Source organism: Molossus molossus, unplaced genomic scaffold, assembly GCF_014108415.1.
Source record: "Molossus molossus isolate mMolMol1 unplaced genomic scaffold, mMolMol1.p scaffold_m16_p_4, whole genome shotgun sequence".
Taxonomy (NCBI): domain Eukaryota; kingdom Metazoa; phylum Chordata; class Mammalia; order Chiroptera; family Molossidae; genus Molossus; species Molossus molossus.
Genome location: NW_023425377.1, coordinates 67,646,746 through 67,659,516, shown reverse-complemented (window position 1 = coordinate 67,659,516; position 12,771 = coordinate 67,646,746). Strand labels below are relative to the sequence as shown.

The following is a 12,771-nucleotide window of genomic DNA, read 5'->3' as shown; positions in this document are numbered from 1 at the left end:
TCCAGTCTGGAAACTGCCCCCCCAAATGCCCACCAATAGGAGATTCAGTAAATAAATGTCAGTCTATCCATGCAAGGGTCAGCAAACTTTCTGGAGAGGGCCAGACAGTAAATATTTTCATCTTTATGAGCTGGATGGTTTCTGTTACATGTTCTCTGGGTTGCATTTTGCTTTTTAACAACCATTTAAAAACCAAACTAAAAACTTAGCTCAAGGACCATATGAAAACAGGCCCAAGGTTTCTCCAACTCCTGGACTACTCCATACACAGTGACTGTTGTCACTGGAGAGGCCGGTTCTGTTGCCAGAGGAGCCTTGTCTGAAGACATTTTTGGTTGTCACACTGCATTTGTGGGGGATGTCGCTCAACATCACACAGTGCCCAGGACACCCCCTACCCCCAGCAAAAAATAATCTGGCCCCAGGTGCCAGCAGTGCCCAGGCTGAGCTATGCTGGTCTGTAGCATTGAGAATGAATGAACCAAGACCATGTGCAGTAACATGCATCACGCCCTCACATCACAGTTTTTCAGTGACAGGCCAGACACAACTACATATGATGATTTCATGGACATCAAGTTAATGGGTGGTCAGGACAACAGTTTCAAATTCAGCCCAATGGCTGGAAGCTTCTATCTCCCAACTGTGGAAACCACCCCAATCAAGCCTCCTTTCTCTCCCAGGATTTTTTCTGTCCTCTCGGCCATCCTGTATCTGGGCAATGTCACATACAAGAAGAGAGCCACGGGCCGAGACGAAGGCCTGGAGGTCGGGCCCCCTGAGGTGCTGGACACACTGTCACAGCTTCTGAAGGTACTAGTCCCTGTTCTTGGCCACTGTGGGACGTGTTGGGCCAGCTCAGAGCCTATGGCATCGGAGAACCCAGAACTTCCTGCATTGGCTATGCTTCTGTAAACCAAGGCCTGCGCCTGCTTCCTCGCCACCATTTCTGCAAAGTCCCTTCCTCATTGCTGAGGGACTTCCTCCTGGACAGGGACACCTCCCACCTCAGCTCCTCATGCGAAAGGCTCTTTAAAATCATAGTTTAATCAACAAGGTCATTTTCTTCATTAGACCTGCCATCCCCTTGTCCTCTGGTTCTCAACCCCAGGGGCAATGTCTAGAAGCATTTTTGGTTGTCACAACTTTCGGGGCTACTGGCATCTAGTAGGTGAAGACCATAGATGCTGCTTGACATCATATAATGCATAGATGGCCACCCTAGAGCAAGGAATGATGCAGCCTCAAATGTCAGTGGTGCCGAGGCTGAGAATCCCTGTCCTCGGTCATTCTGTTTTCTAAGTGTGAATTCCATCTATGGCTCTTCTTAAAGGAGGAGCCCTGGCTTCTCTTGTGTTCATGGGGGTGAACACGTGCTAGAGGATCGGGGCAGCTTTCCCTGTTCCTACTCTTGACTGCTGCTGGCTTATATAGGTGACCTGGCAGTCGATGAGGGCTTCAGTGTCCCCTGCACACAGGCTGGAACAGCTATAAATGCAGGTCACCAGGCAGCATGTAAGCCTGAGGCCCATAGTGACACCCAGGCTGTCAACCATGCACCCTGAGCTGTCAACCTATGTAGAACAAGCCTGTGGGTGTGATCATTCTGAAACATGCTGTATACATCACGTGTTGGCAGCCCTGAGGGCTCCAGTCTTCCTCAGGCTTCAGGCCTCGTCTCAGTGACACAAGAACCCACTGGACAAGTTCTTCATCCCCACCTCCTTTATCTCCCTCCTTGACCTTGAAACAGGTGAAGCGAGAAATCTTGGTGGAGGTTCTGACCAAAAGAAAAACAGTGACTGCCAACGACAAGCTTATTCTTCCCTACAGTCTCAGCGAGGTGAGTACTGCCCTAGGTTTGCAAGGGCACCAGGCCCCAAAACACAAGTGAGAGGGGAGGTCCTTTGGAAACAGCCAGCATAGATGATCTCTTTCCTCCCAAAGTGACAGAAAAGAACCCTTGTGCACCACACAAGGTGCCTCTGATTCTCACATTAGCTTAGGCTTAACACAGTCCAGCTTAGACGGCAAACTGAAGCCTAAAAGTCAGAACGTGGGCCCCGTGTGTTCGTCTCTGTGTTCCCCGGCTGCTTCATGGGCATGCTGGTTCTTACTAGCAGAGCAAGTGAGACCTGTAGCGAAATCCAGCCCACTACCTGCTTTTGTAAAGTTTTATTGGCATGCAGCTATGCTCATTTGTTTACATGCTGCTTTCCTGCTACAGCACAGAGCTACAGAGATCCTATCTGGCCCGAAAAGCCAAGAATATTGGTTGTCTGGCCTTTTGCAGAAAAACTTGATCTCAGAAGTAGAGCTGGACCTTTATAACCATTATGTGGGTCCCTAAATATTGATAAGGTGCATCTCTCTGGCCTTTGCCCCACCCTTGATGTTTACTGTGTGTTTTTCTTGCATTTTTACATCTCAAGAGCAGTGTGACTGCAGCTTACAGCTTGGACAACAGCAGGAAAGCACCTAGCCACTGGGGGGATTTTTTGCTCATGGGGGGGGGGGGGTTTGCTGGTGGTGGAAGCTGCTTGGGCACCTCACATGAGCACCATGGACAGTCTGAGTCCCCAGGGGTGAAGGCACCCTGCAATGTGCAGGACCCCTGATGTCCCAGCAGCAGAGCTGCTCTACCCCCTCCCCACCGCATGCAGCATGTGAAAGGTGCCAGGCTGCATCTCTTGAGGCGTCATTGCCCAGGAAAGGCAAAACCAGAGGGGTATTTTAGATTTTAATTGTGGCCAATTATGTCTGTCACAATTTATATCTGAGCACATAAAACTAAGGAATTTCTTGTATGTAAATTAGACCTCTGTAAGGCCTTAAATAAATTGATAAAGTCATTACTGCTTTTGCAATGTTGGCCCCTGATTCTCTCAAAACAGCAAGGGGCCTGGCTTTGAACCCAGCTGGGCCTCCTTGCTGGTTTCCCATGCTGGCAGGCCCAGTGCCCTTCTTGAGCTTACATTCCAACCTCATCAGCCTCCATTAGCTCTGAGAAGTGAGTTGGTACATGACAAAGTTGGACCACAGGCTGCTGGGTCAAGGCTTTTCAGATCATGCTTCGGTGTGCAAGGTATCCGAGCTGACAGGGTGGCATGTAAAGTGATAAAGGGGAGTGTTGAATAAGTTGGCTGGGGTTGTTATTTGGGGAGAGGGGGTATTCTTGTTTGTTTTTTTTTTAATCCTCACCGGAGGACATTTTTGCATTTAGCTTCAGATAGAGCAGGAGGGAGAGAGAGGGGAAGAGAGAGAGAAAAATCGATGTGAGAGCAACACATCGAGTGGTTGCCTCCTGTACAACCCCAACCCCAACCGGGGCCAGGATCAAATCGCAACCGAGATACGTGCCCTTAGCGGGAACCAAACCCAGGACTCTCTGGTCCGCAGGTCGATGCTCCAACCGCTGAGCCAAACCGGCCAGAGCTGGATTTTTTTTTTTTTGTTAACACTCACCCAAGGATACTTTTCCCATTGATTTTTAGAGAGCGTGGAAGGGAGAGAGGGAGGGGAAGAGAAAGAGAAAGAGAAAAGTATCACTATGAGAGAGACACATCGATTGGTTACCTCCCGCACCCACCCCAACCAGGGCCAGGGATCAGACTTAAAACCCAAGTATGTGCCCTTGACCAGGAATCGAACTTGAGATTCTTTGGTGCATAAACCAAAGCTCTAACCACTGAACTACACTGGCTAGGGCGAACTGGCTGTTTATTTTATTTTTTAATTTTTTTTTCTTTATTGATTTTTAGAGAGAGAGGAATGGAGAGGGAGAGGGAGATAGAAACATTGATGAGAGAGAGCATTGAGTCCAGTCGGTGTGACTCAGTGGTTGAACGTCGACCATGCACCAAGAGGTCACCAGTGCGATTCCCGGTCAGGGCATATGCCTGGGTTGTGGGCCCAATCCCCAGTGGGGGGCATGCAGGAGGCGGCCAATCGATGTTTTCTCTCATCGATGTTTCTCTCTCTCTCTCCCTCTCACTTTCTCTTTCTAAAATCAGTAAAGGAAAAAAATAAATATAAAAAATCCTCCCATCTTTTTTTTTTACAAAAAAAAAAGGAGAGAGAGAACATCAATTGGCTGCCTCCTGCATGCCCCCCCTGGGGATCAGGCCTACAGCCCGGGCATGTTCCCTGATCAGGAATCGAACTGGTGACCTCTTAGTGCATGGGCCGACAATCAACCACTGAGCCACGCCAGCTGGGCCAAATTGGCTGTTTAAAGTCACTGCCTCAGCTTTCCCCCTGTGTAGACCTTGGAGTGGTGCACATGGGGCCCACTTTGCTGAGATATGATGCCCCCTCTGTGCCCGCAGGCCATCACTGCCCGTGACTCCATGGCCAAGTCTCTGTACAGTGCTCTGTTCGACTGGATTGTGCTGCGAATTAACCATGCCCTTCTCAATAAGAAAGACATGGAAGAGTCTGTCTCGGTGAGTGTCCCACCCCCACCCCAAGATGAACTGAGGGAGGCTGTGCCCTTGCTGCCACACAGGTGGATGGCCTGTGAAGTCGGGAGCCAAGGTGGCTTTAGCCAGTGTCAGGCAAGAGGCCATTTCCTCCCAGCCCAGGGAACAGGACAGGATGCAGTTCTCAGGGCCCAGTGCAAAATGAAAACACAGGCTCCTTGTTCAAATATTACAGGTTCCAAGGCAGCAATAGCAGAGCATTCAGCCAAGCACAGGATCCTCGTGACACGACAGAACTGATGTTCCCAAGGGAAGACCCACCAGTAACAACTCTTTTCTCTGTTCCCCTAGTGCTTGTCCATTGGGGTCCTCGACATCTTTGGGTTTGAGGACTTCGAGAGGAACAGTTTTGAACAGTTCTGCATCAACTATGCCAATGAGCAGCTCCAGTATTACTTCAACCAGCACATTTTCAAACTGGAGCAGGTAAGGAAGTGCCCTTGTCACCCATCTAGCCCAAGGAAGGACAGGATGAGCTAGAACTGGGATCTCCCTAGGGGCCTGGTTTGTCATCAAACCCACCTCAGAATTTTTCTCTGCAAAAAGGGAAAGTCCGGGGAAAATTCCACCCAGCCCGGGATGAGGCAAACCGTCAGGGATATTTTTGGCCACAAGTCAATTTTGCACGTTCTCTCTGCTCAAGCATGAAAGTCCTTTAATGGGAAAGAAACGGAGTTGCCTTGTAAGGTCAACAATATTGATAATCTATGTTATGTATTTTTTCAATACTAAATAGCCATTTTTACCCATATATTACCTTTCACATTGACGATTCTGACAGGGGGGAAAATTGATGGGATTATATGATTATTTGGCTGATTTTGCTACAGTCAAACCTTGGTTTTTGAACATCTTTTCAAACAATTCGCTTCCCAACTCGACAGCCCTTTCATGTCACGCATCTGTCAGGCGACAAACAAAGGAGAGAATGCTCAAGTATGAATCAGTTTACCGCTGTTAACACCTCGGGAAACATTATGTTTTTTTGCTTTTGTTGATGCTTAGTATTATTATTATTAAATTTTCATTTTTTACTGTACATATCATTTCCTTTTTGTTAAATTTTCATTTACATCTCATGTGCTTTTTGTTTTTAAAGTGTTTATAGATTAAACAGTACATTAGACAGGTACTACATATAAGAAAGGTTAAAACAGAATCATTTTGGGGGTCTGAAACGGATTAATTCTATTTACGTATTTTTTTTTCTGTATTGATTTTTAGAGAGAGAGGAAGGGAGAGGGGAAGAGATAGAGACATTGATGAGAGATAACATTGATTGGCCACCGCCTGCATACCCTGCACTGGGGATTTGGCCCACAACCTAGGCATGTGCCCTGACCAGGAGTTGGACCGGCAACCTCTTGGTGCATGGGTCGATGCTCAATCATAAAGCCACACCGGCTGGGCGATTTACATTTTTTCTAATGGGAAAAAATATTTCAGTTTTCTAACAATCTTTCAGAATGAATTAAGTTTGAGGATCAAGGTTCCACTGTGTTATGCTTTCTGGCTGTCAGTTCAAATTGAGTTGTGCGGGAAGAGCAAAACACACAGTGAATTGTAAAGATTTGGATATATAAGGTTAAATTAAGTATATTATTAAAGTTATCTTCACCTATTTCTTTTTACATTTTATTTTTTTATTTTTTATTTTTTTAATCCTCACCCGAGGATATTTTTCCATTTTTTGTTCAGATAGAGTGGGAGGGAGAGAGAGGAAGGGAGAGAGAGAGAGAGAAACATCGACGTGAAGGGACACATCGAGTGGCTGCCACCCGCACGACCAACCAGGGCCGGGGACAAACTGCAACCAAAGTACGTGCCCTTAGCGGGAACCGAACCTGGGTCTCTCTGTACCGCAGGCCGACGCTCCAACCGCTGAGCCAAACCGGCCAGGGCTCTTTTTACATTTTAAAATGTGACTATAATGCCTGGCCGGTATGGCTCAGTGGTTGAGCATCGACCCATGTGACTATAAGTAAATATGAAGTTATGAAAGTCACTTACATTATATGGCTATTATAGACATTGCAATTATAGAGCAGGGCCCCAGGGATCAAATCCAGCCCCACTGCCTGTTTTTATAAATAAAGCTTTATTGGCACATGAACATGCCCATTTATTTACATATCCCTGGCTACTTTCAAGCTACAGCAGCAAAACTAAGTAATTGTGACAGACACCATCTAACTGATACAGCCAAACATATGTACAGTCTGGCTCTTTACAGAGAAGGTTTGTTGACTCTTAGGTGACTTTAAGTGTGAATGTAAGCATCTTGCTGTGATAGAAGTTTGAGCATGTGCATTCTGTTCATGTTGTTAATAATTATTAATTTGTGTAATCTTACATAGTTATTAATGCACTTCTATTGATATAATAGTAGGTATTCTGTTACACATCTGTATATAGGTATGTGCATGCATACATAAATATGTATAAAATGTTTATATGTAACACATGCTATGTAAATATTAACAAAGCCATGAAATAATTAACTTATTGGATACCCCACCCAAACCCTGCAGGAAGAGTACCAGAGTGAAGGGATCTCGTGGCACAACATTGACTACACAGACAATGTCGGCTGTATCCATCTGATCAGCAAGAAGCCCACTGGCCTCTTCTATCTGCTAGATGAAGAGAGCAAGTGAGTGCCCATGTCCTGGTGTGTCCACAAAACCGGGCACTCAGTCCAGTTTCACAGCCCCCAGAGCCTTATCCCAAACCCAAACATCCCAAGAACTTCTGAGTTTCTCAGACTCATTTGGCCACAAATCTTGATTTCACATTTGTAAAATGCATGTACCATTCACCATGGAAATATTAACACGTGCAATACTGAACTCTGAGACACTCCCGCTCAGGATTTCATGGGAAAAAATTGTGGGACCTGAGTCTAGAAACTGGGAATGGGATTGGTGCATCCTTGTAGAATCGGGCCCAGATGCCTACTCTCTTCGGAGCCTGGTACCCCTTGTCCACAGGATGCAGTGAAGGCTGGAAGGGATATTTATAAGGTGGCTCATGCTTAGTCACCCAGCTGCAGTTACTGAAATCACAGTCACTAAAATTCACTTACTGAATTAAGTTTCCTACCGCTGCTATGGTAAATGACTACAAACAGGTGGCTTTAAACAAATTTTCTCTCATGGCTCTGGAAGCCAGAGTCCAAAATCAGTATCAGTGGGCTGATATCAAGGTGTTGGCAGGGCCCTGCTCCCTCTGAAGGCTCTAGGAGCAAATCCTTCCTGCCTCTTTCCAGCTCCTAGCAGCCCCAGATATACTTAGCTCTTGGCTGCATTGCCCCAGTCTCTGCCTCTGTGGTTACATCACCATCACTTCTTCTGTCTGTCAGTGTCTCATCTCCTCTTTTTTTTTTTAATCCTCACCCAAGGATATTTTTCGATTTATCTTCAGATTGAGTGGAGGGAGGGAGAGAGAGAGAGAAACATCGATGTGAAAGGGACACATCAATTGGTCGCCTCCCGCACAACCCCAACCAGGGCCAGGGACAAACCACAACTTAGGTACATGCCCTTGACCAGAATCGAACCCCCAACTTTTTGGCCCACAGGCCAACACTCTAACCGCTAAGCCAAACCAGCCAGGGCTTCTCTTTTTTGTTATTGTTAATCCTCACCCAAAGATATTTTTTTCATTGATTTTTAGAGAGAGAGAGAGAGACATTGATGTGAGAAAGACACATTGATTGGTTGCCTTCCGCACGAGCCCTGACCAGGGCCCAGAATCAAACCTGCAACACAGGTATGTGCCCTTCACTGGGAATTGAACACGTGACCCTTCAGTGCTCGGGCCAATGTTCTAACCACTGTGCAACACTGGCCAGGGCTTGTTTCTCCTTTATTTTTTTCATCCTCACCCAAAGATTTTTTTTTTTCATTTATCAGTAGAGTGGGAGGGGGAGAGAGAGAGACATCGACTGTTTGCTTCCTACACAACCGCAACCAGCGCCCAAGACCAAACTGCAATCGAGGTCCATGCCCTTGACCAGAATTAAACCCGCGACTCTTTGGTCCACAGGCTGATGCTCTAACCACTGAGAAAAATGGCCAGGGCTCGTCTTTCTTCTTAAAAAGACCATAGTCATACTGGATTAGTGCCCATCCTCAGGATGTCATTTTAACTTGAGTGCATTGAGTGCATTTACTAAGACCCTATTTCCAAATAAGGTGACATTCATAGCTTCTAGGTATTAGGACACATCTTTTTTTTTTCATTAATCCTCACCCGAGGACATTTTTTTGATATTTTGTTCAGATAGAGTGAGAGGGAGAGAAAGAGAAACATCAACGTGAAAGGGACATATCAAGTGGTCGCCACCCACACGACCCAACCAGGGCCAGGGACAAACTGCAACCGAGGCACTTGCCCTTAGCGGGAACTGAACCCGGTCTCTCCAGACCACAGGCCAATGCTCTAACTGCTGAACCAAACTGGCCAGGGCAGGACACATCTTTTTATTAACACCACTTTATTGGGCCCTTGTGTGCTGCTGAGGCTTTTATGGGGGAACAATTAGGCTCACCTCCTGCGTCACACCAAGTCCCCATCCAGGATGGGGAGAGACAGGTTCATTCATACTGGAATCCAAAGAGAGAACCTACAGATAAGAGAAAGGGCATGGTGCTAGAAGGGCTAGCTAAATCATCACTCCTAGGAAACTCCCAGACCTGCATGTGGGGAGGCTGGGAGGCAAATCCAGGCCCAGCAGGGTCAGATCTTTGTTTAAAATCTGCCCCATTTTTGCCCTAGCCAGTGTGGTTCAGTGGTTAGAGTGTCGACCTGTGCACTGAAGGTTCTCCGGTTCATTCCTGGTCAAGGACACATACCTGGGTTGCAGGTTCAATCCCCAGCCCTGGTCAGGGAGCATGTGGGAGGCAACTAATCAATGTGTCTCTCTCACATCGATGTTTCTCTCTCTCTCCCTCCATCCTTCCCTTCTACTCTCTCTAAAAATCAATGGGAAAATATCCTTGGGTGAGGGTTAACAAAAATAAATCTACCCATTTTTGTTTATCAAGGATTTTTTTAATACATTGATTTGGATTTTCTAAAAGAACGCATTAAAGTATTTATCTAGATGACTACATGAGCAGGTCCCCCACTTTCCATGCTCTTTCCCCAGCCCTGGAAATTATGTGCTTCATAGCCATAGATCTTCCCCTTTGACACCCTCCCCACTTCCCCACCCATTAAGCTGTGGGCATGGGGATTCAGAGGCATATTGTTCTGCTGTGTTTGCAGTAATGCTGGGTGGGCACAGGCAGGGCATGCCAAAGTTGGCTATGGCATATCTTTCCTGGGAGGCAGAAATAGCCAGGTACAATAGATGCCTTATTCTGCCCCTGCTCCCCTCCCTCTAATGGGAGCCCAGGCAAGACCCCTTCTAAGACACAGCATCCAGGTACAGATGGATCTGAGGCCAGAGTCACCCTGTCCTGGGATCATTCCTAGGAGCTGCCCATGGTAGGTCCAAGTCCCAGTCTTACCACTCTGTCCTGCTCTGAGATCACTCCACAGCCCTGAGTGCATCCTTTTGCCCTTAGCCCCTTCGTACCAGGCAGCAGATTCCTGGCTCTTAGCGTCAACACCCAGAGCAGCCCATGCACCACCTGCCTACCCCCCTGCTCCCACCTTGATGCTAGAGGACCTGCACCCTACCATGCAGAGCGGTTGATCGGCCTCTGTTCTTGCAGCTAACAATTTTAAATCTTCTTCCCAGCTTCCCCCATGCCACAAGCCAGACTCTGCTGGCCAAGTTCAAACAGCAGCACGAGGACAACAGGTACTTCCTTGGCACCCCCATCATGGAGCCAGCATTCATCATTCAGCACTTCGCAGGGAAGGTGAAATATCAGATTAAGGTATGAGTCAGGACCAAAAGGTGGGAATGGGAGACTTGGAGACCCCTTCTGTCTGGTGCTTGCTTAGTCCATCTGCTTTAGGTCAGTTGTGCTGGGCAAGGTACCAGGGTGCTATACCCAGCCCTGAATCCCTGACCCTGAATCTCCAACTCCACGAGCAGAAACCACTCTTTGTTACAATGGACCCAAACCCCTCACCAGCCCTTCCCGTCCTAGCACCAATGAGTGACGGCCTGCCTCTTTCCCCACCAGGACTTCCGGGAGAAGAACATGGACTACATGCGGCCAGACATCGTGGCACTTCTGCGGGGCAGTGATAGCTCCTACGTGCGGGAGCTCATCGGCATGGACCCAGTGGCAGTGTTCCGCTGGGCCATGCTCCGGGCCGCCATCCGGGCCATGGCCGTGCTCCGGGAGGCCGGACGCCTGCGGGCCGAGAGGGCTGAGAAGGCTGCAGGTAAGAGGGGAGTTCCGTGTTACCTTCAAGAGGGAGATACTCAGAGTCCATTTTGAAGTGCACCTTTCAGTAGCATTTAGGACATTCACAATGTTAATGCAGTCATCACCTTGTTCAAGAGCTCTTTCGTCATCCAAACAGAAACTCTACCAAGTGTATAATTTAACATCATCGCCTTCACAAGGCAGGAAGGCATATCCCCATTTTTTCTGTGACAACCTGGGGCCCAGAATTGTTAAGTGGCTTCATTAGGGCCACTGGACTCCATACAACAGACATGGGGCTCTGTTTTACGAATGTTGTTGATTAAAAGGAGGACCAAAAGATTAAGGGCTTTATGAGAAGTAGGAATACATGGTTGTTGCTGTTTGGAGATCAGACACTGCACAGTCCCCTACTCAGCCCACATCTGAGTATCAGGCTGTTTTGGTTCAAGGAAGAAATGTAGCCCCCTAGAAAAGACAAAGGCCATGGAGCTCTAGGCAACCCCATGTCCCCAGGTCCATCTTATCTGTGTCCCCAGCAGGTCTGGGAAGCCCTGGCACCCGAAGTGACCTGGGGGAGCTACAGAGAGGAACCATCACCCCCTCGGAAAAGCTGTACCGGTGAGCAAGACCTTGATTTGTCCCAACCGATGCTGGCAGGCAGCAGCGCTCTTCAAAACAGTGCCAGCAATCTGACACCCTCAACCCGCTGGGGTTGACCTTACCCAGCAACTGCCTGAACCAAAAAAACCCAGAAGCAAACAGCACCTAGCTGCCAGTTTTTTGGACCCAGGCCTCACTTAGCGTGTCATCTGCTTTAGGAAGATTTGGGGTGGCTCAGTTTACAAAGGATCCTTTTAATGATTGGGTTATGGCAGTTGATGGGTGGGGCTGAGGAGTCATTGGTCCACCGAGAAACAGGCTTGATTTAAAAACACTTCCTCCCTCAGCCTGGCCATGGTGTCCCAAAAGCAGATCTGCTAAGGTACTTCATTCAGGGTCACAAACACCAATTCCTCCTTGTCTAGTCTCCCCAGGGCCTGGCCCCTGGGCTGTGGGTCCCACCCCTGGAGCACATTTAGTTTATACAGATTCTCCCTTTCAGCTGCTCAATACTAGATTTCTCAGTTGACGGCTTTGAGGAGTTCGATATTAACGCTTTTGAGGACATCTTTGCTTTCTATGAAAGCAAGAAGTAAGTAGAGCGAGGGCCTTCGAACCCAAGACCAGGGAGGCACAACAGAGGAGCTGGTCCCTCGGCTCTCAGTGCAGTGTCCAGAGTCAGGAGGGGATCAGTGAGCCACTGGGCTCTGGGACCTGCAGGGGGCACTCTCACCATATTTATTCAAGTTAGAAGCTGCAGGTGGAAGCAACAGGCCTTGTCCAGAGCCCTGGCCACTGCACTGACTGCTCAGGGTGTGGAAGTGAATGTGACCACTCTGTTGTCTTTGCCCTCCGTGCCTCCCTGGAGGGCGAGGGAACAGAGGTAAGTGAGGCTATTCAGCCAGGCATGGTGCATGGAACATATAGGGGCTGCCGGTCGGGAGTCCTTCTAGGCCAACTGCCTAGAGCTTAAACATGCATTTGAAATAACTGGAATAAGAAATTTAAAACAAAAACAAAACATGCCCGGCCAGTGTGGCTCAGTGGAATGAGCACTGTCCCATGCACCAAGAGGTCACTGGTTCAATTTCTGGTCAAGGCACATGCCTCGATCCCTGGTGTGGGGTGTGCAGAAGGCAAGTTTCTCTCCATCGATGATTCTATTTCTCTCTCTCCCTCTCCCTTCCTCTTTCTCAAAGAAAAAACCTCCCATCATCATTCTACAGTCAGTGCTACCTCACTTCTGAAGTTCTATCAAAGACATTTATCATCTAGACAGCCTTCACAAATACCTTTTTTCAAAGCGCTCAGTTTTTGCCTCTAAGTTGTCTTTGTCATACACCAGTGCCAGAGTT

The 12,771-nt window shown here is 47.9% G+C and overlaps 1 protein-coding gene across 5 annotated transcripts in view; it reads left to right on the top strand.

Moving 5' to 3' along the window:
• Positions 1-12,771, top strand: part of MYO9B (myosin IXB) — an 88,134-nt gene that overhangs the window by 48,907 nt on the left and 26,456 nt on the right. For 3 of the 5 annotated variants that reach the window (XM_036241971.1, XM_036241970.1, XM_036241968.1), the window contains exons 7-14: positions 684-813; positions 1,754-1,843; positions 4,329-4,445; positions 4,773-4,907; positions 7,013-7,134; positions 10,231-10,372; positions 10,625-10,829; positions 11,353-11,434. In XM_036241971.1, the coding sequence (XP_036097864.1) occupies positions 684-813; positions 1,754-1,843; positions 4,329-4,445; positions 4,773-4,907; positions 7,013-7,134; positions 10,231-10,372; positions 10,625-10,829; positions 11,353-11,434 (1,023 nt within the window). The remainder of the gene's footprint in view (positions 1-683; positions 814-1,753; positions 1,844-4,328; positions 4,446-4,772; positions 4,908-7,012; positions 7,135-10,230; positions 10,373-10,624; positions 10,830-11,352; positions 11,435-12,771) is intronic. The other 2 variants (XM_036241972.1, XM_036241969.1) reach the window with 1 other exon arrangement.